Raw genomic sequence first — 27,681 nt, 5'->3', positions numbered from 1 at the left:
AGAAAACAAAACACAAAGGAATAGATTGTGCGTCAGCTAATAGATTAGGTTGCTGAGATAAGCGACACCTCTCTTTCAGGAGAGGTGTTGGGGCTAAATTATGTTCCTTCAAATTTCACATGTTGAAGCCCTAACCCCCAGTACCTCAGAATGGGACTGTAGTTGCTGATAGGACCTTTGAAGCTTACATGAGATCATATAGACAGATCCTAATCCAGTCTGACTGGTGTCCCTGTAAGAAGAGGGAGACATGCCAGAGATTAACACCCACAGTGGAAAGGCCAGGTGAGGCCACAGTGAGAGGGGCCATCTGCAAGCCAAGGAACAAAGCCTCAGGAGAAACCAGTCCTGTTGACACCTTGCTCTTGGACTTCCAGCCTCCAGAACTGTGAGAAAGTAAGGTTTTATTGTTAAGCTACCCAGTCTTAACAAATGAACACCAGAAGACTTAGATATGGGGCATGCCCCCTGCCATCAACACCATGACAGTTAAGGGAGACATCAGTGGAACATAATAGATGAACTTTTACTATCCAGAAGGGTCCTTAACAGAAGCTGAAGATTAGCTGGAGAAAAGGTTTTTCTAAAAGGGAAGTCAAATAGTGACTTATAATGATCAAACTGGTGACAGATACCAACTAGGGTTTGTTTTTGTTTTTGTTTTTTTGCTATATAATGTACCTTATAGTAATGTACTTATGATTATTATCCAACAATTGCTAATTTTCCCTTATTTTGTTAGCTAACAATTGATGAAATATTTCATTGGCTAGAGTACTGGTCAACAGTGTGGGCTTCTGCCAGCTTGCCTAGGTTTGAATCTTGTCCCACAACTTCCTAGGTGTGTGATTTTCGGTAAACAATCACCTTGTGCCTCAGTCTCTTCATCTGCAAAATGGAGATAATAGTACCTAATTCCTCAGGTTATGTAAGAATTAAATGAGTTAATACATGCAAGGTGCCTAGAAGGACGCCTGGCATATAGTAAACACCTAGTAAACGTTAGCTATTTCAATTTTAACCTATCTCTGCACAAGAATAGCAGATAGCAAAACCATTGTACCTACATTGTTTCACCAAGATACCTGCCAGCAGATGCCAGCTGCCACTAAAATTGCCAGCATAGAGGTAAAGAAACATAAGCAACTTGGAGAACTGGAGCTATTAAATCTCAGTGTTTAGAGTTACACAGGATGCTGACAAAAGTACAGATTCCTAAGCCTTGTCTTCAGAGATTCCGATTCATTAAGCTGGGGTGGAGTCCGGCAATCTCACTTTTTAGAAGGCACCTTGGGTAATTCTGGTACAGGTAATTCTCAGAGCATCCATTGAGAAATACTAATCAAAAGGAATTTCTTCTATAGGCAAGGCTATTACATTATGGTAAATACCATAACTTGCTAATTATGTCTATAATCATTTTTATTTAAAGTATAATGTTGAAAAGCTATCTTAGGCGAACAATGAGTATGTAAACTTACTCTTAACAAAAATAATCTTCATCACCCAGGTAGTGATGAAATAATCTGTACAACAAACCCCATGACATGGGTTTACCTATAACAAACGTGCACATGTACCCCTGAACTTAGAATAAAAGTTGAACAATAAATTAAAAATTTTAAAGATCTAAAAGATAATTTCCATGAGTTTTAAGAAAATGTATTGATAAAATGGATGAAGAAATTCTGCATTAGATGTAGCCTTCAGTTTCTCTACAGACAAATTATTTCAAGTTGAGTCATTCGAGGTGAGGATGAATTCTGCAACACTCCCCTCAGGGCTGTGGCCTGCCTGTGTGAACTGAGTTGAGGATATATGGAGAGCTAGGGCCTTGGAGAGAGGGAAGTAGCTGAATAAAAAGTGGTTTCAATCTGAAACTGAGCAGTTCAACCTGGAGCTTGACAAAATATGACAGTGTTGCCTAGGGTCAAAACAAAGAGTGAACTCTGGGATAACTTTGGAACTGAAAACCTGATTATTGTGTTGTGAGGAATTCCTAAAATCTGTAGACCTGTTCATTACTGGGCTGCAGTGAATAGCCAGTAGTTTCTTCGCATTGGTCATGTTGCTGTGCTCACTAAGCAGCAACTGCTCAGGGCAGGTGAGAGAGATCATTATTGAGAAAATAAGGTTGGGCCCAAAGAGGGCAAACTCCAGATTACTGCAGCACCTGTGCTGAAACTCACCAGGGATAAATTGATGAGCTTTCTTTGTGAGAGATGGGAGTGGTGGTGATTTCTGGAGCTTGTAGTCAGGGTGAGTAGCTCGCCTGAGTGTTGTTATGGTGTTATAAGGAGCTTGGTTATTCAACAGTGTAGTTAGTAGTTTTTTTTTTCAGAAAAAAATTGATTTTAATATCTGAATAAAATAAACAATGCTGATATTGTTTATCTTGAAAGCTTTTAAATTGGACTCCTTGAGATCTTCATGCTGTTATGAAGATAAAAACCTATTTAGATACTGTTGGTTCATTGATTCTTCTGCGTTATAGTAACTGCAGAACATTTACTAAGAAATAAAAATTAAGGTTATATATGCCATCAATTATTTCTAAGGTAACGTGCCTCAGCTTTATTAATGCAACTGTTTTTCCTAATGTTTAGATTCAAATCAACTAAAGTAAATCTTCCTACATAGCATTCATTCCTAAAATAAAAGGCTTTTAAGTAGCAGGTGCTTTTGTTTGAGTTTTCCCTAGATCCTTTCTATCACCTGAAAGCTTTTTGCCTTATTACCACAGGCTCATTTTATTTAGACATTTGCCTCAAGGAGCTGAGATTTTTTTATACCTTCATACTTAATTGCCCCAAGACACTTAAACACATAATTTCTTGTTATAAAAGCATTATATATTTACTGTAGAGTATTTGAAAATTATAGAAATGTATAATGAAAAAAAGTCATCCATAATTCCATTACTCAGTTATAACTACCAGTAAAACATCACCTACTAATCTTCCTTTCAAGCTCTTTCTCTGTGTATGTGTATAAACACAATTGGATAACATACTCTCAAATTACATGTGGTCGTAGGTAGTTTTTCCACTTAACAACATCAGTTCATTGACGTATTTCCATATTATTAAATATTCTCCAAAAACTTGATTTTACTGGCTGTATAGTATTTATGCTTTACCAATATTTAAGATTATTTTCAACTTGTTGTAATGTTAATCCTCCTTGTGCAGAAATATTTTAATTCAACTCTGATTTCTTTAACACAAATTGAGAAAAGACTGGAGTTACTGACTAAAGGCAGTGACATCTATAGGGATCTTGACACATTTTTGCCAAACTGCCCTCTGGAAACCTAACTTGTTTGCATGCCCATTAGCACAGCATCTGCACCTGTTTCACCACATCTCCAAGAGGGAATGTAAACTTTAAAACATACAATAGTGAAAAGGGATGTCTCATTGCTTGTATGCCCTTTTCTTTTATTACTACTGAGACTGGACATGTTTCTCATAGTAGTTGACCTATAATCTTAAGAGAACATATTTTTTAGCAAAATTATTTAAGACCAACTATGACAAATTACAACTTACCTCTATTGCATCCATGTCTTCAGAATTGTACTAATTCTCAGCATCCCAGAGTCCATTAAGGGAATTTCTTCTTCTTCTTCTTTTTTTTTTTTTTGAGACAGAGTCTCGCTCTGTCATTCAGGCTGGAGTGCAGTGGCACAATCTCGGCTCACGGCAACCTCCGCCTCACAGGTTCAAGCAATTCTCGTGCCTCAGCCTCCTGAGTAGCCAAGACTACAGGTGTGAGTCACCACGTCTGGCTAATTTTTGTATTTTTTTTTTTTTTTTAGTAGTGATTCACCATGTTGGCCAGGCTGGTCTCAAACTCCTGACCACAGGTGATCCACCCGCTTCAGCCTTCCAAAGTGCTGGGATTACAGGCATGAGCCACTGTACCTGGCCCTGGCTAATTTCTGTATTTTTAGTAGAAACTGGGTTTCACCATGTTAGCCAGGCTGGTCTTGAACTCCTGACCTCAAGTGATCCACCTGCCTTGGCTTTCCAAAATGCTGGGATTACAGGCATGAGCCACCAAACCTGGCCTATTAAGGGAATGTCTTTTAATAAAGGAAACTTTATTATGATAATAAAAGAGCCTGGGCTTCTGTGTAGGAGCAATGCCAAGCTTTGCAGTTTAGCCTTCTGTAACCCTGAAGAAGTTACTTAACCTTGCTATGCTTCAGCTTAACTGTAAAACAGGGTTGATAATACTCACAGTAATTCTCATGAGATAGGAATTTTTCAAGCTTTTTCAGTAAGAGGTAGCTACTATTAAACATGAGAACTGTTTCTCTCCTAATTATAAGAAAGCCCCAAAAGATATAATCAAGGTATGATAGCATAACACTCCTAGAAGCCAGAACTTTTCAAGTCTCAACAAGTTGCATGTTTCACTTCAATATTCAACCTTTTACTCGGCAAAGGAGCAGCATAGATAGTGGGACTTTTTTTTTTTTCTTTCTTTTTTGAGACGGAGTTTCGCTCTTGTTACCCAGGCTGGAGTGCAATGGCGCGATCTCGGTTCACCATAACCTCCACCTCCTGGGTGCAAGCAATTCTCCCGCCTCAGCCTCCCGAGCAGCTGGGACTACAGGGGTGCGCCACCATGCCCAGCTAATTTTTGTATTTTTAGTAGAGACGGGGTTTCACCATGTTGACCAGGATGGTCTCGATCTCTTGACCTCATGATTCACCCGCCTCGGCCTCCCAAAGTGCTGGGATTATAGGCGTGAGCCACTGTGCCTGGCCAGTGGGACTTTTTTTGTAATGGGGTGTGAGGGAGTTGGCAGTGAGATGGCTTATGCTACTAGCCTAAGATGACCTCAGAGTCTTGCAGGACACACAGTGCTTGCTGGTCTGAGGCCAGGCACAGTGGCTCACACCTGTAGTCCCAGCACTTTGGGAGGCCAAGGTAGGAGGATCACTTGGGCCCACGAGTTTGAGGTTAGTCTGGTCAACATGGTAAAACTCCATCTCTACAAAAAATATAAAAATTAGCCTAGTGTGGTGGCATGCAGCTGTAGTCCCAGATACTTAGGAGGCTGAGGTGGGAGAATGACTTGAGCCCGGGAGGTCAGAGCTGCAATGAGCTGTGTTCACACCACTGCACTCTAGCCTGGGTGACAGAGTGAGACCCTGTCTCAGGGGGGAAAAACGAAGATGCTAGCTGGTCTGGTGCTTAGTACTTTAGAAAGTTGCCCTGGAACTTATAAGTCTTCATCCATTTCTTTTCCCTTCTTTCCACAGGGTGAAACAAAGCACTACTTCAATATTTCTGCTAAGCCTTTGTGATAATTATAAGGTCATTACAAGAATTTGGCTTGCCTTTAGCATTGTGCTTGTGTGTCCATCTGCCTGTCTCTCTAGAGATTTAGATTTTCATTCAAAGATTTTTCTGTCACCGAGAATTAATTCTTGGTATATTTTTGAGAGTATAAATATTTTTTTCAAGATTTGAAACAATAAGCCTCAAATTTTAGATTATATCTAGAGTCTTCCACACTGAGAATGTGATTATGACACATACTAGCTGTTCACCAGGCTGACCAGGTTAACTGTCAGATGGGTTGTTAGTTGTGCCAGAGGCACCCTGACATCACTCTCTGAACTGCTTTCTCTTTCACATTCTTGTGTTTTTCCAGCCATCGGCCCAGAGGTGGGTGCCAATTCTACCAGCAGCTGCAACTGAAAAGCAAGGTTCAGAAATGTCAGATATCCTACGGGAGCTGCTCTGTGTCTCTGAGAAGGCTGCTAACATTGCCCGGGCGTGCAGGCAGCAGGAAGCCCTCTTCCAGCTGCTGATTGAAGAAAAGAAAGAGGGAGAAAAGAACAAGAAGTTTGCAGTTGATTTCAAGACGCTGGCTGATGTACTGGTACAGGAAGTTATAAAACAGAATATGGAGAACAAGGTAAGAAAGGTCACAGCCAAGGTAACTGCAAAACAGTTGCACCTGTGTCTTTCCCATCATAGACTGCATGCCTTTTGCTCCCCTCACTCCTGTCAGAATACTAGCACCTTGAATTCAAGTAAACATCTTGGATTTTTTTCCTCCTTGTTATGATTACAATATTGATAAGATGTTCATTGCAGGAAATTTTTAAAATACAAAAAATCAAATAAGAAAATAAAAATCACTCACAATTTTAATACCTAGAAATAAACATTTCAGTATAGAACCTTTCATTTACTAATGAATTTCTTCTTTAAAAAAATACATGTTTTCTGGATAATAAGCAAAAATAAGAATGCTCTTAATCCCACCACTGGAGAAAACTAGAGCTATGCTTTGCTAAATATTAGAACATTTTCCTTCTATGTGTATGTGTGTACATGACACGAACAATGCATTACAACAGAAATGAGAGCACACTGCCTTGTAACCTGTTGTTTTTTTAAACTTGATATATTGAGTCATACCTTGTGGATCTCATCGTTTATCTAATAAACGATGCTTCAGTTATGAGATTGTAGCTGGAGACTTAAAGTCTCCTTTATTCTAGTAGAAAAATATTGTTCTTTGTTATAAACACATAAAGATGTTTATATGTTATACCTTGTGGATCTCATCGTTTATCTAATAAACGTTGCTTCAGTTATGAGATTGTAGCTGGAGACTTAAAGTCTCCTTTATTCTAGTAGAAAAATATTGTTCTTTGTTATAAACACATAAAGATGTTTATATGTTAATGTAACAATGATTGTGACTGTAACTTTCTGGAGCTGACTAGAGAAAGACAATGTACTAATAAGTAGAAATAATAATACTAGCAGCATAAATAAATGCTGTGTGCCAGCAACTATTCTGAGGTCTTTAGATATATTAACTTATTTAACTCTTATAACAATTTGATGAAGTTAGAACTACTATTACAATATAATGGGTGAAAAAAAGGGAGGCACAGAAAGGTTAAGTAACTTGCCTAAGGTTGCACAGCAAGTAAATGGTAGGGCCAGTTTTTAAACACAGGCCGACTGACTCCAGGTTCTGTGTTCTTTCCAATACTATATTGCCTTTTATATGATAATCTAACCATTACATTTGAGAGAACAGAACTTTATGGCAGAAAGCATTATAAAATATTGGAATAATTTCTATGAAATTCTCAAAAGATTGAGAATCATTTAGAATTGTTTGAGTGAAATCTTGACCACAAGCGAAGAGACTAAATGCCGTCATGAAATCTCTACAAGCTGTACTTTTTCATGTCATATAACATCTAGCTCTGAGAAACTAAAGGAAACAAGTTTATTTTTGTTTTTTTACTTATCAACATAGTTGGGTGCAAGGGGTGGTTGAGCAACTGGGTTAAAAATGTATCAACATTAATTTCTATGAGCTAATATTTGCCTCAAAGTGTTATAAAAAGTTCAAGCAGTGGTTTATTCATGAGCTAAAATACATGATATTCCATTTTGACTGTATAAAATATCGTTATTTCATGAGCCTTATGTCCTGTAGTCTCAGAGCAGGTCTTTAAGCAGGCTCGGGAGGCTGATTTTCAGTCCCTGATGAATGGGCTGGCTGCCAGCCCTTGTTGATTTGTACTGTCCCACAAAATAATATGAATAGCAAGTGGTTGTAGGCATTATGAAAGCTATTGGTCATCTGCAAATGACTGAGTCCAAATATTTGAAGCATGTCCTAGCTTTTGTTCCCTGAGAACATCATGTGTATCAAAATTTAACATATATTTCGAGAAAAATTATCTTTACTACAAAGAGGATCAGAAACAAAATGTATCAGAAACCTTCGTGATCATACAGAGATGACAGAAGATTCTTGTCTCCATTTATTCACTCTGTATATTGATGCTTAAATTGTTGTTCCATAAAATCTCTTTTTTTTCATATCCCATTCCTAGACTGAATGATGATACATCTGAGAATGGGGAAACAAATACCTGAAAAAGAAAACGAAATTGAATGTTATCCTCTAAGCCCCTTCTATCCAGTCTCAAGTCATGCTTCTACATACTTGATCAACAAAATTACCTTGTATGAACTACTAGGATGCTGTTTAAGAGCAACAGTTAAAACATGTCCTTTGCAAATATTCAAATTCTATGGCCCTTAAGTAGAAGGATGTAGTTTCTAGAAGTACTTTTGTAAACTAAACAGGACATAAGGGAACCAGGCCATCTACCATGATTTTGACTTTCTAGAGGGGCGAAAGAGCAGAAAAATATTAGAAAATTAGGCACGGAGGCAAGCAGACTTCATTTTTTATACTTGGATTGGCTTCTGGAATTGGAAATTTTGGAATTTCAATTCTAATTGTGTTATTTAATTTGAAATGTAAAATTGAAATCTGTTCAGAATTGAACATGTGCGTGGGTTTTTGTTTTCTTTTTCATCATATTCTGAATCATTCAGTTTCCAGGCTTGGAAAAAAATATTTTTGGCGAAGAATCCAATGAGTTTACTAATAACTTGGGTAAGTATAAGAATCTTAATGTGTCTTTGTAACTTAATTATCATATGGTATTGTAATCTCCAATTTATGCTATAAACTAAATGGAAGCCTCTTACTATAAACATAATATATTTGAATGTTAAGGTTCATTCCATTTCTACTTCAGAATATCATGCCATTTAACTTAAGTAGAGAGATGTAGTATATTAGAATAATTTAGCAAGTCCATGTGTCATTTTAGATATAAATCTGTGGCATTTCAGTAATTTATAACTCAAGCTTTGGGAAAATAGCGGCCCTTTGGGAGTCCAGTGTAAGTTATCAATGCCCCAAAGATGCCCATCAACACAATTGTTCAGACAATTTCAGATCCTGGGTTAAATCCATCTGTGGACTCTCAGGGAAGTCCATGGACTTTGGCTAAAGGTGCAGAGAAGGCCATGGCTCTGAAATACTGTGTGATCTTGAGCAAATCACCTCATCATTTCTCTGAATCTTGGAACCTCCGTGAAGTACTTGAACTAACTAAAAGCTTCCTTTTAATACTCAGTTTTATTTTGTTTGTTTGTTTGTTTGAGATGAGTTGCTATGCTGCCCAGGCTGGAGTGCAATGGTGCAATCTCGGCTCACTGCAACCTCCACCTCCTGGGTTCAAGCGATTCTCCTGCCTCGGCCTCTGGTGTAGCTGGGATTATGGGCACGTGCCAGCACGCCCACCTAATTTTTGTATTCTTATTTAGAGATGGGGCTTCACCATGTTGGCCAGGCTGGTCTCAAACTCCTGACCTCAGGTGATCTGCCCACCTCAGCCTCCTAAAGTGCTGAGATTAGTATCAAGCTTTAAGTCTTGTTTATTAAGTTTCCTGTGGGCCAGATTCACCTTGGATGGCCCTCCACATTCCCTTGGGGTATACAGGAAAATATCACAATCTCTGATATCTTTCAGAGAAATGATTTTTTTAGTTTGTTTGGGCTTGTTTGTTTAATGGTAGAAGAGTAATATAGTAAACTTTAAACACTGATCATGTGACAAATACTTAAATATTTAGAAGCACATTTACAAGGAAAAAAATGAATTTCTAGATTAACTCTGAAAATTTTTTTGTCTCCTTCATGCACCACATATTAAGATGTTCTATGATAGTAAGAAGGAAAAGAAATCTCATTTAAACCTCTGAAGGTTAAAAATAACACTTATGACTGACTTATAAGCAATCTGACATTTAAAAATCTGCACTTGACTACTTCATAAACAGTTATTTTAATACATCATTTGTCTACAATTATAGGGGCAAAAGGCATAGCCACATCAATATTCCTGTTTGTTAAAAGGGCAGAGAATGTGGAGAGGAGAAGAGGAGAGATGGTGATGATGATATTGCAGGCAGGGTCAGATCATAGGAGGGGCTTAGAGTTCCCTCTCGGTGGGATGGGACATCTCTGGCAAATTTTAAGCAAAGGAGTGACATGATATAATTTGTTCCTTTGAATGATCTCATAAGTTTTCCTGAGCCCAGAGTAGTGTGTAGTAAGTAGCCGTTACCAGCTTTACTATTACCCAACTGCAACAGTCTAATTTACTTTGAATTAAGTTAACTAAATTTGACTGTTTCTTGCTGATTCGGTCATCACTGTAATAGATGTATATTGTGCTTCCCACACTTTACTGGTCCTGTAATCACCACAAGATCTTGTTGAAATTCAGTAGGTCTGGTGTGGCATTTGAGATTCTGATTTTTTTTTTTTTTTTTTTTTTTTAAGATGAAGTCTCCCTCTGTTGCCCAGGCTGGAGTGCAATGGCACAATCTCAGCTCACTGCAGCCTCTGCCTCCCAAGTTCAAGTGATTCTCCTGCTTCAGCCTCCCAAGTAGCTGGGATTACAGGCATGTGCCACCATGCCCAGCTAATTTTTTCATATTTTTAGTAGAGATGGGGGTTTCCCTGTGTTAGCCAGGCTGGGCTCGAACTCCTGATCTCAAGTGATCTGCCTACCTTGGCCTCCCAAAGTGCTGGGATTACAGGCATAAGCCACCATGCTCAGCATGAGGTTCTGACTTTCTAGGAAGCTCCCAGCTGCTTTAGATACTGCTGGTCCTTGGAATAAGCAGGGTAGAAGTAGCTAACTAGATAGCTGGAGGATTTGTCTGTACACCTAAAACTTCCAAAGTGCCATGTTTTCTTAATTTCTAATAGTTTTTCTCTCCACTGCTGTCACTTCTTGTTGCTACTAATTTGCCTATTTCTACCAGCCTCTTCCCTCACTTTTGTCAAGTACTGAAACCAGATTAATCAAGGCTCTAAGATGCATGTTTAAAGAGATGGTAAGGCACCTGGCCTCGGTAACTTCTCGTTTCATTGTAGGAAGCAGCTTCGCTTATGTTCTGGTTTTCGATGGGCTCCACAGAGGAGAGCTATTTATGAATGGCATTTAGAGGCATACAGGTTTACCACATTTAAAGATTAGGATATACCAGCTTATGTTACCTAGCATAAACAATGTTCGGTTAAAAGCAGCATCATATAAAGAAACAGAAGCACTTCAGTGTGCTAAAAACCTCTATTATTTTCAATAACATATTCAGACATGGACAGGGTGACTTAAGTACATAAAAAGTCAAAAGACAAATACATTTTTAGAAGATTAATGATCAGAAATTCAGGAATTATTAACTGGCCTATGTATCCCTTAACTGGGATACAAAATTGTGCCCACGTGGGCATTTTTCTGGGGAGGTCTTTGGATTCCTGAAACCCATCCCTTACTATTCATTCACATTAAGTGAGCGAGTGGCCACTGGGCATCTGGCTTGATGAAGCCCCGCCAGGTGATTCTGGCAGTCAGCCAGGCTTAGGAACTGCTGAGATGGATATATAGCGCTCACTTAATCTAAGCGCACAGGTTTTGATTTGCTCTCTTGCTCCCTCTCTGTCTCTTTCTCTCTCTCTTTCTCTCACTCTCCCTCTCGCTCTCTTTCTGTTCTTTCTCCACTGAAACTCTAGAAATGTAATGGCTTATAGTTTGTCTTTACCCTAGGGGAAAAGATTATCTTGAGGCTGTGTTCAACAGAGGAAGAAACAGCAGAGCTTCTTAGCCAAGTCCTCAATGGTAACAAGGTGGCATCTGAAGCATTAGCCAAGGTTGTTCATCAGGATGTTGCCTTTACTGACCCAACTCTGGATTCCACAGAGATCAATGTTCCACAGGACATTTTGGGAATTTGGGTGGACCCCATAGGTAAGTATAGGAGAGTGTGTTTGTTCTTATTTGCAATCTTTTTTTGTGGGGGATGGGGGAGCTTTGAAAAATAAAAATTATTGAGAATAGTTTAACTCTCCTAGAAGTTTTTAAATTTTTAAATTTTTAAAATAATGAGAGTTGAGGTGTATGTGTCATGTGTTCTGCATATATACATATATATTATGGCTGTGTATATGCATATATCTATAACAGGTGTGTGTATACACACACATATAGATACAGGCACACATACAAAGATGAATTAACTTATCTTCAAAAGACTTCAGGGACCAGACTGGTTAGTGAATGAGAGAATGAAATGACAGCAGTTATGACCTATTGAGCACTGATGCCATTTAAAGAGCACTTAGTTCCAGTAGATTGTTGCCATATGACAATACAGGCCAGCTCTTCAGATTTTTAAAAAGAAACCAAAATCCAAGGTTTTAAGTGTGATATCCCAATTTCTAAACATTGGCTACCAATTCAGCTAAACAAGCAAACAATAAAAAAAACACTGTACAGATCAAGCAAAAAGCTGAATGTGATGCATGAGCAGTCAGTTTGTGAGCCCTGCATAAGCTCTACATTTTTGGGGGTCATTATCGTAATAGGACCATAATCTATAACCCATTGTTTTCAAAATGTAACCCTTCTCTTTTTTTTTTGAGACAGAGTGTCTTGTTGCACAGGCTGGAGTGCAGCGGCACAGTCAGAACTCACTGTAGCCTTATCCTCCCAAGCTCAGGAGATCCTCCTATTTCAGCCTCCCAAGTAGCTGGGACCCAACTAGGTGGCACAGGTGCATGCCACCTCACTAGGCTAATTTTTATATTTTTTGTAGCGAGGGGTTTTGCCATGTTGCCCAGGCTGGTCTCAAACTCCTGGGTTCAAACAATCTTCCTGCCTCAGCACCCCAAAGTGGTAGGATTATAGGCATGACCCACCACACCCAGCCAACCTTTATCTTCAATGATGCTATTAATACAGAGTTCTAGGTAATAATTTTAAGAAGCTCCCCCTTCCTTTTTTTTTCTTTCCCAACCAACACAATAGGACCATTCAAGAAGTGGGTAAACTCCTTCCTGGGCCCTTCCTGTCCTACAAGTGCATTAACAGGATGATATTGAAATGGGTTTAATCTTCAGATAATTGCATCACATTCAGCCAGTGGGTTATATAGGGAAACTAAAAACCTTTCCCTAAATCTTTGATCATTTAAGGGTAAGTTGGCATCAGTTATGGTTTCTGAGAGACAGAGATCTCCTGTTTCTTGGTTCCAACCTGAATTGATTCTGTTTTTGAGCTCTTTGAATCTTTTGCCAGGCACATCCTTAGCTGTTTGTTAACTCCCTAGACATTGGCAGTCAGCTGCTGGCATGTACATCTCTTGAGAGGAAACCTAGTTCCTCTGCCTCTGTTTCACAGGAGCACTGTTAATTTCTTCCTTTGGTGCCACCATCATTGTCTCTTTCTTCCTTCTCACTTGAGGGACCAAATAATAATACTAAAAGATAACTTTACCTGTGACTGATTACTGGAAGGAGACTTTTTTTCTTTTTATTAAATTTTTGTGGGTACATAGTAGGGGTCTATATTTATGGGGTACCTGAGATTTTTTGATACAGGCACATAATGTGAAATAAGCATATCATGGAGAATGAGGTATCCATCCCTTTGAGCATTTATCGATTGAGTAATAAACAGTCTAGCTACACTCTTTATTTTAAAATGTACAGTTAAGTTCTTATTGATTATAGTTACCCTACTGTGCTATCAAATAGTAGGTCTTTTTTTTTGTACCCATTGGAAGGAGACTTTTCCATCTCACATTGTGCTAGTCCTCAGATTAGCAGTAGTTCTAAAATAATCCCACCAGTTATTCCGGTTATTAGTTTTTAATTGCTTTTGGCAAGTCACAAATATCCGAATGCCTGTTCTATGCAAGGCGCTATGCCACAGAAACTATAGTCACATCCTCTCCCTTCAAGAGTTCTCACATAGTCAGGAAAATGAAACGTAAGCAATTTAAAAGTGAAGTGCCAGAGGCCAAGTAACAATTCAATACAGTGACGTCCAAAAGTAGAAAATATTGGTTACCAAATTAGTAGAAGATAGAAATGATATGGAACGGGGTCTTCTAAATAATCTTTATCTGAATCTAAACACATTTACTTCCTTTTTCAGATTCAACTTACCAGTATATAAAAGGCTCTACTGACATTAAATCTAACCAGGGAATCTTCCCGTGTGGACTTCAGTGTGTCACCATTTTAATTGGTGTCTATGACATACAGACAGGGGTTCCCCTGATGGGAGTCATCAATCAACCTTTTGTGTCAAGAGACCCAAACACCCTCAGGTAAAAGACAAACATTTTTGGTAAATTATGGTTTTTAGAACTTATGACCTCAGCTTTGCTTATTGTTAGGATTATCACTACATGACATTCCCATGACTTCACACATGGGAGTGTTCCCATTGAAAGTCTGCATGTTTGACTTAAAGTTCTATTTTCAATCTTGGATTTGCATAATTTTATTTGAGGTCATGTGCATGCTGGTAGAAATTTTTAAATTAATACTTTCCTGGAGAAGTCATCGTTTTACATTTGGGATATAGTAATCCTGTTCCTTGTTTCTGGAACCCACTCCAAACCAGATGAGTAGAATGGTGGTAACGTTCTTCCAATACATTGAGAATAAGACAGCTGCCATCACTGTATAGCCAGTTGAACTTTTGTATAATTTTAGAAGTTCAAAACAAAATGTGAAAATTATCCAATGAAAAGATTGGTAGGCATGGCCAGGATCAGAACCTAACTTACACTCCCTTTCTGCTTCCACCTTCCCACCCTTTCATGCACTCTTAAACAGAGCATAGAGAGTGGCCAGGACCCAGTTGCCTCTGATGCATGGCCTGTGCTTTGGGGTTCATTCCAGGGCATGGCAAAGTCCAAGTGGAACAAGCAGCTTCAGCTTTTCATTGAAATAGGTCATATTTTTCTACTTACATAGGATTACATATTCTTATTGAACCTTGAGTTGCTTCAAGTAAGAATCATTTGCTCTTTAATAGTTGTGTTTATACCTCTTAAATTTTAATATTATCCCTCTACCTCTGCCATCTTCCAAACTAAAAATGGGTTTCTGTTATCTTTAAAAGGTTAATAAGAAATTAAAAAGAATTGGAACAATATGTACACAGAATCATGGCCTAGAAATGGAGGTGGTCAACACAATAGCTAATGGCACAGATTCTGAGTGAGACTTCGAGGTTTGAATGCAGATTCTACCACTGTCTAGCTGAGCAGGCCTCAGCAAGTTACTTCCTCTAAGCCTGTTTCCTTATCTGTAAATATGTAACAACATAGACAGTAAGTTAAGCATTAATAAAGGGAAGGTGCTATAATTATCATTATTGCCAAAACTAATGACATTGATTTCATCTTTCTTTGTCTTAGAGGCCAAAGTGAAACTAGTGAAAAAGAGAATGAAAAGGGGTTACCAAATAAAGAAAACCTTGTTATAAGGATTGTAAAATATTTGTGGATCAGAAAGAGATATCATTTGCCTATTCCTTTTTCCCTATTAAACTTTAAATACTAAAAGTTGCAGTGAAATTTTGCAATGATTCTGGAGGCTGGAAACCTCATCGCTGTTTTAGTGTGGTCCTAGATTGATGTGAAAATGCCATAAAACAAAAGCATTTCTAATTGCGGCAACTCAAGCAGCTGCATGCATGTAAGTAACTTTAAGAAATAAACCAGCTACCCGATATCTATTTCTAGGCTTAAAGGTATTAAGATTCACTATGTTATGATGAATTGTGTTATTTCTTCATATCATTAAGTTTGAAAGAGACATGAGTAATGAAAAACAAATGTCATCATCACCAATTGATTTTTTTCTTCTGCAGGTGGAAAGGACAGTGCTACTGGGGCCTTTCTTACATGGGGACCAACATGCACTCACTTCAGCTCACCGTCTCTAGAAGAAACAGCAGTGAAACACACACTGAAAACACTGGCTCCGGGGCAGCATTCTGCCCCAGTTTTTCAGCCGTCATTAGCACAAGTGAAAAGGAGACTATCAAAGCTGCATTGTCACGTGTATGTGGAGATCGCATATTTGGGGCAGCCGGGGCTGGTTATAAGAGCCTTTGTGTTGTCCAAGGCCTCGTTGACGTTTACATCTTTTCAGAAGATACCACGTTCAAGTGGGACTCTTGTGCTGCTCATGCCATACTGCGGGCCATGGGTGGGGGAATAGTAGACTTGAAAGAATGCTTAGAAAGAAATCCAGAAACAGGGCTTGATTTACCACAGTTGGTGTACCACGTGGAAAATGAGGGTGCTGCTGGGGTGGATCGGTGGGCCAACAAGGGAGGACTCATTGCATACAGATCCAGGAAGCGGCTGGAGACATTCCTGAGCCTCCTGGTCCAAAACCTGGCACCTGCAGAGATGCAGACATAGAGGAACTCTAACCCCAGTATACATATATAGAGCCGAACTGTGAAACTATTTCCCATTATCTCTGTCTTTTGAGGATGGCTTTATCCTGTTGCTGGTTAACATTCACCTTCCTCTTTTGAGGAGCATTTTTCCATTTTGTATTCATAATAATGTTAATTTCAATAAATGACATTCATGCAGCAATTATATTGGTGTATGAAATTCTTGCAGTGAATATTGTGCTGTTGGTGCTACTTGAAACCCTTCAATAAAATATGGATGAATGAGGAAAAAATTCTGTTCAATTAGTAAAACCGTGCTGAACATCTAAGCAATAGAAATTTCTTTGAAATACAAAGGAGAATACAGGAGGGGTTTGCTTGAGTTTTGTTTCCTTTCAAAGGGAAAACTGCAATTTTAGCCTGTTGGCAGAACATTTAGAACTGTGAATTTGCTTAAGTTAGCCAAGTTTATGTACTTTCATCAGTATTCTTGTGTTTCTTATAGGAAGTAAATCCTGGAACACTGTGGACTCCCCCTTTGCAGAGACAGGGAGGGAGAGACAGAGACACACACATAGTGAAAGACACAGACAAACAGAAAGAGAGACACACAGACACACACAGGTAGAAGGGGACGACCAGTAAACAGGTTTCTGAAATTTTTGCATATTTACTACACTTCACCAGAAACCAGAGGTGGACTTTAGATATATATAACCCTTGTCTACCAGCACCACACAGTGAATGTTCCCTGAAGTGGACATAAACCACTTTTTCTATTCTCTGTGGCAGCCCCGGTACTCAGAGACTGCCAACTGCAAGGATCAAATCCTCAGCTCTGACTTCGTTCTGCCCTGCGCCCCCTGGGGGCCAAAGATGTTTCTACAGATCCTCTATTTTTCTACAATTACAAATGCATGAAAATAACAACCTTTTTTTCTAATATCCTTACGCTTAAAATTTTTTTGACAAATTATGTTTATGTCCTATGATATGATGCTTTGAAATATGTATACATTGCAGAATGGCTAAATCAAACTAACATTACCTCACATTTTGTGTGTGTGCTGTGAGAACACTTAAAATCTGTTAGCAATTTTCAGTTAAACAATGCATTATTAACTACAGTCACCACATTATAGTTATATGATAGATCTTTTGAACTTATTATTCCTGTGTAACTGAAATTTTGTATCCTTTGACCAACATTTCCCAAACCTTCCAGCCCCTGATAACCACCATTCTACTCCCTGCTTCTGCGAGTTTGACTTTTTCAGTTTCCACATGTAAGTGAAACTGTGTGGTATTTGTCTTTCTGTGCCTGGCTTATTTTACTTAACAGTGTCCTTCAGGGTCATCCAAATGACAGGATTTCCTTTTTTATGGCAGCATAGTATCCACTGTGTATATAAATACCACATTTTCTTTATCTACTTATTCATATCTTGGTTGATTTCATATCTTGACTATTGTCAATAACATCAAAATGGACATGGGAGTGCAAGTATCTCTTTAACATACTGATTTATTTTTCCTTTCCTTTTTTTTTTTCCTCAAGACAGCGTCTCACTCTGTCACCCAGGCTGGAGTACAGTGGCACAATCATGGCTCACTGCAGCCCCAACCTCCTGGGCTCAAGTGATCCTCCCATCTGAGCCTCCCAAGCAGCTGGGATTATAGGTGAATGCCACCACACCCAACTAATTTTTGTATTTTAGTAGAGATGGGGTTTTTCCATGCTTCCTAGGCTGGTCTCGAAATCCTGAGACTCAAATCTCTCAATTGGAGGGGAAAAAGCTGGATGGGAGAGGAGGGAATCAATATGTTCTGTGAACATCTGTTATGTATATTCACCATCCATTCTTGCAGAAAAACCAAAGCCCTTTCTTTAAGCATGTACCTCTGATAGGTCTGCATTGTTTTTCTGGCAGAAGCCACAACCAGGTGAGTATGATTTCTGGTTTTAATTTCTGTAGAGGAAGAACTTAAAAATATTTGCAAAGCTACCTGAAGATCTAATCATTATGGATTTTTATAATTTTTCCTCTATTTTTACAGCATTTTTGTTTGTTCATTTGTTTTCGAGATGGAGGCTTGCTCTGTCACCCAGGCTGGAGTAATGGTGCAATCTCGGCTCCCTGCAACTTCTACCTCCTGGGTCCAAACGATTCTCCTGCCTCAGTCTCCTGAGTAGCTGGGATAACAGGTGAGTGCCACCATGCCCGGCTAATTTTTGTATTTTTAGTAGACACAGGGTTTCACCACGTTGGCCAGGCTGGTCTCAAATACTTGACCTCAGGTGATCCACCCACCTCAACTTCCCGAAGTGCTGGGATTACAGGCGTGAGCCACCTCGCCTGGCCATAGTTTTCTTATCAACTAAGTTTTTGATTTACCTTTACCCACACTTACCAAAGCCTGCAATTCTTTGTTTTCAAACTCACACTCCATTACTTTATATTAATTAAATTAATCAATTTAATTATTAGAAACTAAATTGGAATATAGAGTTGTGGAAAGAAGTAAACAATTCTTGGTACACAAGTCATTTGATGTGAACAGGATTTGGAGGTAGTGATGGAGGGGTGTTCTATAGAGGAGCCTCATGGCCATCAAAGTCAAGTGTCTTTTGTATCAGTCTGTGTTTTACAGGAGGATAAATAGAGAGACTAGTCTGACAGGTCACTTAGACACCGAGTAGTACAAAGACAGCTTCGACTGCACATAAGAAGAGCAGTCTTTGGGAATCCAAGTCAACATCCCTTCCTTTCTTGCTCTCACAACCTATATGCAATCACTCAGAAACTCTCACATCTCCACTTTCAAAAATATATCTAGAGTTTAACCATTCCACAACACTCTCCTATATCCCACCCTGCTCCGGGGCATTTTTATGCCTCACCTGGACTATTGCGATAAACTTCCAACTTGCCTCCATACTGTTCATTCTCAGCACAGAAGCCAGAGTGATCTTCTTCAAACACAAATCAGATCATGACTCCCTTCTGTTCAAAATTCTCCAAACCACAACAAGATACCATCTTACACCAGTCAGAATAGCCATTATTAAAAAGTTAAAAAAAAAAAAAAAAAAAAAAAACAAAAAAACTGATGTTGGCGAGGATGTGGAGAAGAAGGAATGCCTGTACCCTGATAATGGGAAAGTTAATGAGTGCAACCTCCATCGAAAAGAGTATGGAGAGTTCTCAAGAACTAAAAGTAGAACTACCATTTGATCCAGCAATCCCACTAATGGGCTACCCAAAGGGAAAGAAATAATTATATCAAAAAGACATGTGCACTCACATGTTCATCACAGCGTTAGTCACAATAGCAAGGCCAGGGACCCAACATTTAAGTGTCTATTGACAGATGAATGGAATTTTTTAAAATGCAGTATATACATACTGAATACTACTCAGCCACAAACAAGTAAAATCATGTTTCTTACAGCAACTGGATAGACCTGGAGGCCATTACCCTAAGTGAAATGACTTAGAAACAGAAAGTCAAAACTGTAGGTTCTCACATATGGGTGGGAGCTAAATAATGGGTACACATGGACACACAGTGGAATAATCAACATTGGAGGCTTCAAAAGGAAGCAGTGTGGAAGCAGGTGAGGGATGAGATACTACCTACGGAGTACAATGTACACTGTTTGGGTAATGGGTACACTAAAAGCACAGACTTCACTGCACAATATATCTAAGTAACATAACTGCACGTATACCCCTAAACCTATAAAAATAAAAAGAAATAAATTTAAAAAGGAAAAGCAAACAATGCTTCCAAATGATTCTTCAACTGTCTTAGGGAAAAAGCAAAAGTCGTCACAGAGCCTAGAAGGCCCACCTTCCACCATTCCTTCTCTTCTCATCTGCTCCTACTCTCTGCTGTGGTCTAAATATTGGTATCCCTCCCCTACCATATCATATGTTGAAATACTAACCCCCAAGGTGATGGTATTCAGAGACAGGGCCTTTTGGAGTTGACCCAGTCCTGAAGGTAGAGCTCTTATGACTAGGATTAGTGCCCTTACAAAAGGGGCCTGGGAGAAACCCCTTGACCCTTTTACCGTGTCAGGGCCAGCAAGAAGGTGCATTCTGTAATCCAGAAAGCAGACCCTTACCAGGCACTGAATCTGCCTAGGTCTGGGCTTCCCACCCTTCAGAACTGTGAGAAATAAATTTCTGTTATTTAAAAGCTGCCCAGTTCATGATATTTTGTTACAGAATCCCAACGGTCTAAGATGGCCTCTTCCTTGCTCACATTGTTCCAGCCACACTGCGTTGCTTGCTGTGACCTGAACTTGCCAGGCATCCTCCCTCTGCCTCGGGACCTTTGCACTTGCTGTTCTAACTGGAAAGCTTTCTCCAGGTATCAGCACAGTTTCCTCCCTCATCTCCATCAAAACTTTGCTCAAGCGTCACTGTATCAGTATGACCTTCCCTGATCACTCTATTGCAACCCACATTTCCCCACCCCATCCTGCACATCCTATCTCCTTCCCTGTTTTGCCCCCCATGGTACTTACTGCCTCCTCATAGAAGCTACAATTTGCTTTGTCAGCCTCCCCCTCTAGAGTGTTGGCTTCACAAAGGCAGCGGTTTTCATATATTATGTATCTTCATTGCCTAGGCACATTGTCAGTGTTAAATAAGTGGGGACTGAATGAAATAGGCTCAGAAGCTGAACAAGAACTAATATGCAGTATCAACTACATCTTTACTTCTACTCATTATTTCCAAAACACTTCAGAAACCTTTGCTATGCTGAGAATTAGTCCTAAAGTTGGTCAGTTAAATTCTCAATGTCAAACAACCACTTTAATGTTGAAAGTAAGACATGGACTTTTGTGACATAGAAGAAGAACTGGCTTACTATCAAAGCTAATAGTCAAGTCCTGGCTATCAGCCTTATAATGAGTTAGGAAGGGAAAGTAATTGTTAAGCCACTTTTCTCCCACTCTCATGGAATACAGCAGGAATGAGAGCTTATAATACACAGAATACCAGAAACTGGCCATTTTCTTCTTATAGCAAAAGCTCATCCCTTCCAGCTGGATTTGAGAATGGGTTGCCTGAGAGGCAATGTTTAAATTCACCCACCTTGGGTCAAGTATTTCTAAGAGCAGGAAGCTCTATGTCAAGATGGCTTATCACCCTCAGTCTTTCAAACAAGTCGAACTATGACCATAGTGGTGTAAATTATTAGGACAGGTATTGGGAGAAACTCATCATGTGGTTAAATTGCCATATCAAGGTAAGCAAAATAATGTATAGACAGAGTTAATATATTATTTCCCTTAGAATATAGGCAGGAGTGTCATTAAACTGGGAAATGTGTAGCTTTTTCTTTTTCCACTAGGACAGGTTTTTAAAAATCAATTTATCATACTAATACATTAATAATGAGGTTGGCCATGCATGTAGCAGATTAGTTCTATGGTTCTCTAAATTGCAATGGTTATATTCTGATTGTCCCGATTATCCTGAGAATCATGATCTCATCTATAGGTAATCTGGATTTATACTGCCCAAATGGTAGCCACTAGTCTCGGCGGCTACTGTGCACTTGAAACGTGGCTAGTCTGAATTGAGATGTGCTGTGAACATGTGCACTGGATTTTATTTAAAAATCAGGATGTTCAAATTTTATGCAAAAATAAAAGAATCATAATTCTTTATATGGATTATACTGTGAAATAATATTTTGGGAAGGTAGACTTAAATAAAATATATTGCTACAATTCGTTCTCCTTGTTTCCCTTTGTGCTTTTGTGAACAGAGCTATAAGAAAAGTTAAAAGTGCATGTGTGGCTTGCATTATATTTCTATGCAGCACTGATTTAAACCCTCAATTTTTATCTATTAGTACCAGGCTCATGTCCATTTTACTTTTTTGGGTTCTTTCAAAAAACCACCCAGCTGGTGGTGAGTATAAAACCTAAATCATTCAGATTTGCTCATCTTTCAGCGTCTCTGATATATATGTTTTTTTTTACTTAAAAATATATTTTGTAGAGACAGAGTCTTACTATGTAGCCTAGATTGTCCTGAAACTCTTGGGCTAAAGTGATTCTCCCACCTTGGTCTCCCAAAATGCTGGGATTACAGGCATAAGCTACCACTCCCAGCCAGTTTTTTCACTTAAAAAAATTGTAGTAACAAATACATAACCTAAAATTTACCATTTTAACCCTTCCTAAGTGTACAGTTTAGTAGCATTAAGTGCATTCACATTCTTGTACCACCAGTGACATCATTCATCTCCAGAACTTCTTCATTTGCCTAACTCCACACTGATTAAATAACCCCTCTATTTCCCCCATCCCCACAACAGGCTCTGGCAACCCCCATTCTACTTTCTGTCTCTATGAATTTGATTACTCTAGGTACCTCAGATAAGTGGAATCATACATTTGATTTGTAGTTGATTTTTTGTTTGTTTGTTTGTTTGTTTTTTGAGACAGAGTCTCACTCTTGTTGCCCAGGCTGGAATGCAGTGGCACTATCTCAGCTCACTGCAACCTCTGCTTCCTGGATTCAAGTGGTTCTCCCACCTCGGCCTCCCAAGTAGCTGGAATTATAGGCACACGCCACCACGCCAGACTAATTTTTGTATTTTTAGTGGATATGTGGTTTCACCATGTTGGCCAGGCTGGTCTCAAACTCCTGACCTCAAGTGATACACCTGTCTCAGCTTCCCAAAGGGCTAGGATTACAAGTGTAAGCCACCACTCCCGGCCTGATAAAAAGTATTTTAAATGTCATTTACTAGACTATTTTCAGAACTCATTTAGAATAATTTTTAGTAGTGAAGATTATTTGATACCTATAAGAATACAATTTAAAACTATATATACAAGGCCTAGGCAACTCCAGCTTGGGCAACAGAGCGCTCCAGCCTGGGCCACTGTACTTCAGCCTGGGCAACAGAGTGAGATTCCATCTCAATAAGAAAATAAATAAAATAAAATATTTTTTAACATGCAAATTTTGGGACATCCTCCACACTGCCCATTAAAACCCAGCTCTTATTCCCCAGCCTGCAATAGTTCTTCTGTTATCACTGTGCAACCAATGGACATAAAACAGAGAGGTATTTAGGGTTTCCAATTTTGCCTAAAGAATTTTACTATCTCCATCTCAGATTATGAAGTCCTAAAGTAATGGACCATGAGTCAAATTTAGTGGGTGATTAGATTATTTATTTATTTATTTATTTTAGAGATGAGGTCTCACTATGTTGCCCAGGTTGGAGTGGAGTGGCTATCAACAGGCATGACAATAGTACTCTACAGTTTCAAACTCCTGGACTCAAGTGATTCTCCCACCTCAGCCCCTCGAGTAGCTGGGACTATAGCCACTCAACAATGCATTCAGCTTCTGATTAGAGTGTTTAAAACTGAAAGAAAATACGATAAAAAATATCAGAATGCATCACACTTAGTAAGAGCAAAGGCTGTTTCATGAACCCCTTGTTTCAGTTAAACACGTAGCCACATGTTATGTGTGTAAGCGTTACAACATGAAGAGGGACCATCTGGTCTAAGGAGGAGAGGCCACCTTCCTTGATATCCAGCTAGTATTGCCTACCAAAAAAGTACTTAATAAATTACTTGGGTAGCTGATGTACATTCGTAAGATCCTTGCTGTCTTCAGACTTGGGCAGACATGAGGGTACAAAGCTATGAACTAAGAGACTCAACCCAGAAAAGGTAATAAGTAACAAAAACAAAGATAAAGAAAGCTAAGTAACAGGGCAGGTTACTTAGTCACAAGCACCAACTAGCTGTTCACTTAAACGTTGTCCAGTATTGGATTCCACTGTTAGACATCTCTATAGCTTGGTTTTTGTAATGGGAGAATAATTTTAAATTTGGAATAAAACAGCTTGTCTTACAACTTGATGAACATAGTTCATGAAGCCATAGTTCATGAAGGTGCTAATTCACTAATGAAAGCAATTAGTGAATATGTCATAATAGTACTTTTTCTTTTCTAGGTCCTATCTGTAAGTTACTCATTTATATTTTGCTGTTTTTTTTCTTGCATTTCCCATGTTATAACTACCAATTTATTTCTTCTTTTATGTAATCATATACTACTCTATTTTCTCAAACTGATTTTAAATCTGCTACAAACACATGACTATAGGATAATTCTTGTCCACCATTTTGCTTCAATAGGCCAAAGTGAACCACAGATGAAACTCTATATATAGTTTGCTACCAAGGAAAAAGTCAGGATCAGTATAAGGGAAAGAGCACGGGTTTGGGAGTTAAACAGACCTGGACTTGTCATTACCTGCTATGTGATCTTGTTAGATACTAAGTCATGTAAGCCCTTTGAATCCCAGTTTCTTCATCTGATGAAATGATTTATGGTCTGTTCCGGAAATATTATAAGAAGCAGAAGAAATAATAGATATAAAACATCTCTAACATAGATGCTCAAAAAACATAGTTACTAATATTTTTCCTGTTCATAGATGATGTAGTCAACCTAAAAGCTCAGAAGACCAAAACACAAAATAAGGAAAAGAGAAAGCTCTCACCTTAACTAGTCAGCAAGTCAGATAATTTGTTAATGGGCTTCATTTATATAATAACATAATATAATATTACATTAATAGCTCATATATATTGAGCACTAGATTCCAAGTGCTGTGGTAGATATTTACTAGCATTGTATTATTTAAAATAATGAGCAAAATTTGTATAGTCCTGGTTGCCATAGCACAATCTAGTTAGATGCTTTACTGGTTAATGGTTAGATGTTTTCCACCTGGTTAGATGTTTACTTGCTAAGTTAAAAGCTTCAAGATTTTCTTTATAATACATTTTCTACACTTCCTTTCACCTGTTACTCACGCCAACAGCCATCTTCTTCCACTTAGCATCACCTCTGAGTCAGCCCAGCTGTTCCTAAGGACTGGCTCCTACACTCGGTAGAGGCTGAAGATCATTGTGCTATGTCAGTTGCCAATCTTTTACTCTGGCTTCTGACTCCTTTGTAATAGGCTTCCTGGATGAGATTGTGAAGTGCCAAGGGATAAGCATTTGGTAAAGGGCTTTCTGCTGTGTTATAACGATTAAAGTATAAAAAACAGACTATTGAACGTCAGTGTGAAGTCCCTAAGAGAGCCCTTGTGTCTGGAGGAAGTGTAGCAAGAATAAGTCTGCAAGAATAAGTCTGCAGTAAGAGAGCACTTCTATCTTACGTAAGCCATTGTGACTTTGCCATTTCTGCCTCTCCTAGTTAAGCCGATTGCTTACTGGTATAGTCTTTCAGCTCTGGATGCACTTACCCCTCCATTTCCCTTACGTGAGGGAGAAATCACTTCCACCTTACTTAAGCCATTGTTATTTTGTCCCTCACGTAAGGGAAATGGAGGGGTAAGTGCATCCAGAGCTGAAAGGCGGCTGTACCCTAAAGTCCTCAGGAACTCATGCTCCTTCTATCTCAGTGGTCTCCCAACTCCAGACTGTGACAACAGAATCTGCATTTTGGGCAGCAAGATAGAGGGAAAGACAAAGAAGAAGGAAGGAGTGGATGATTTTTCATCCCATTGGGCAGAACCTTGTCACATGAGTACACTTGGCTACAAGGGAAGCTTCCACTCTGAGAAGCCATGTATGCAGCCAAAAATTAGGAGTTTTAGCACCCGGGAAACAGGCATTTGAGGACAACTAGCAATCTCTATCACTCACTGCAACTGAGCTGTCCCAGCTTTTGGCCTTTGATCATATCCGTTGGCCTTATCACTGAGGCCTCGTGACATTCATAGCGAGATAATTTCAACTCTTACCCACACTTATCTACTTATGATGCATTTATCCACTTCATCCCCCAAAGAATTAAAAGTGCCCTAAATATGTGCATTCATGAAGATGATAAGGAAAAGGAACTTCCTGGCAACAAAAGCATAATGGAAATAAAAGAGAAATGCAAGTACAGTTATTCCTCTCCTGAGTGCTATGAGAAATCTCTGAGAATCTTGACCCTGGCAACTCGCCTGGAGGCCTGCTGTCCCCTCCTCTCCAACCACACCTTCTGCCTCTGTCTGTTGAGTGCTCAGAATGCAGACAAACTTGTATCAGGTCTCTACTGTGTACACGCTGCTGAGCCATTCCACTTAAGGAGTCTGTTCACTCGGCCCAGGCCACAGAAACCGAGCACTCCTGGCCCCGTATTCACATCCCAGAGTATGTTGTTATTTTCATCAGCCTTAAACACACCTACTGTACCAAAAACGGCACTGCCCATCCCATGGCAGAAAAGGTAAAATACAGAGGCACACACTTGCTGTTTGACCAAATGGAAAAGAAGCAAACAAACATTTTCTATATTTTTCTTCCTATTTCCAAGTTTTCTTTTTATGTTTTTCTTTAAGTGCTAAATGCAAAAAGAGAGCATACGCAGTAAGATGTAACCTTTGCCATCCACGTTGAGCAGTTCTAATTGTATCCGGGTTGGCAGTTAGGCTGAAAAACATGTTTCTAAAGCAAACTTAAGTAACTGCAAATGTCCCCCTAGAATGCCAGAGAACTCCAAAGCCCAGGTATGGTATGCATGCCAATAGACCCTTGAAACTGGTCTGATGAAGCTGCTGTTTTGATCATGGACATCTTTAAAAAAGGTTCTTTGTTTGTTTTTTCAGATGGAGTTTCAGTCTTGTTGCCCAGGCTAGAGTGCAATGGTGCGATCTCGGGTCGCTGCAACCTCCACCTCCTGGGTTCAAGCAATTCTGTGCCTCAGCCTCCGGAGTAGCTGGGACTACAGGCATGCGCCACCACACTTGGCTAATTTTTGTATTTTTATTAGTAGAGACAGGGTTTCACCATGTTGGTCAGACTGGCCTCGAACTCCTGACCTCAGGTGATCCACCTGCCTCAGCCTCCCGAAGTGCTGGGATTACAGGTGTGGGCCAACACACCTGGCCAAAAAAGGTTTTAAGTATTTATTATTTCTATCTGATACTCAAGGCTAGCCCAAGTTCTGGCTCTAACAAAATTCCTGTAATTTCTAAATACAAGTTTTCTTTTCTAGCCTGTATTTTCAAAGTTCCTTTTCTTAAAGGAGCCTTGATCATGCAGGATTAAGAGTTTTCTCCCTTTACCCACTTACAAAAAGCAAACCAGTCCTGGGCTGGGTTCACAGGCTTATGACCTGTGCCATCTCACAAAGCTCCCCCCTCAAAATGGTGCCATGCTTGGTTCTGCTATTGCCATGTTGAAGTTCTTAAAAATTTTACCTTCAAATTCATAAGTTTTGTAAGTTAAAGGAGGGGCAATGTAGCACGTGCATGAATGGAGGTGTTACGTAGCTCTGAAAAGATTCCAAACACTTTCTGCATTAGTGGCAGATGTTTTGCTGTGATAAGAACATGCAGCATAGTTCCCTTCACTGTTGGAATGCTACATCACACTTTATCAGACCACATATGTGAGTTATCGGCCTCAACAACTAGCCTCCAAAACACATATAAACCCAAGATTTTGGCAGACAAATTGAGAACTCAGGCTGTGGCAGGG

At 39.3% G+C, this 27,681-nt stretch overlaps 1 protein-coding gene across 5 annotated transcripts in view; it reads left to right on the top strand.

The window, feature by feature from the left end:
- Window positions 1-16,417, top strand: part of INPP1 (inositol polyphosphate-1-phosphatase) — a 28,879-nt gene extending 12,462 nt beyond the window's left edge. For 4 of the 5 annotated variants that reach the window (XM_017500699.2, XM_017500701.2, XM_017500700.2 and 1 more), the window contains exons 2-6: window positions 5,672-5,938; window positions 8,404-8,464; window positions 11,478-11,678; window positions 13,869-14,043; window positions 15,600-16,417. In XM_017500699.2, the coding sequence (XP_017356188.1) occupies window positions 5,735-5,938; window positions 8,404-8,464; window positions 11,478-11,678; window positions 13,869-14,043; window positions 15,600-16,158 (1,200 nt within the window). In that variant the 5' untranslated portion in view covers window positions 5,672-5,734 and the 3' untranslated portion in view covers window positions 16,159-16,417. Of the gene's footprint in view, window positions 1-5,310; window positions 5,332-5,671; window positions 5,939-8,403; window positions 8,465-11,477; window positions 11,679-13,868; window positions 14,044-15,599 lie in introns of those variants that run through there. The other variant, XM_037728554.1, reaches the window with a different exon arrangement.
- Window positions 16,418-27,681: the final 11,264 nt, after the last annotated feature.

This window comes from Cebus imitator, unplaced genomic scaffold, assembly GCF_001604975.1.
Source record: "Cebus imitator isolate Cc_AM_T3 unplaced genomic scaffold, Cebus_imitator-1.0 Scaffold268, whole genome shotgun sequence".
Classification (NCBI taxonomy): Eukaryota; Metazoa; Chordata; class Mammalia; order Primates; family Cebidae; genus Cebus; species Cebus imitator.
Note: the sequence above shows the minus strand (reverse complement) of the source record. Positions and strands in the feature narration are given on the sequence as shown.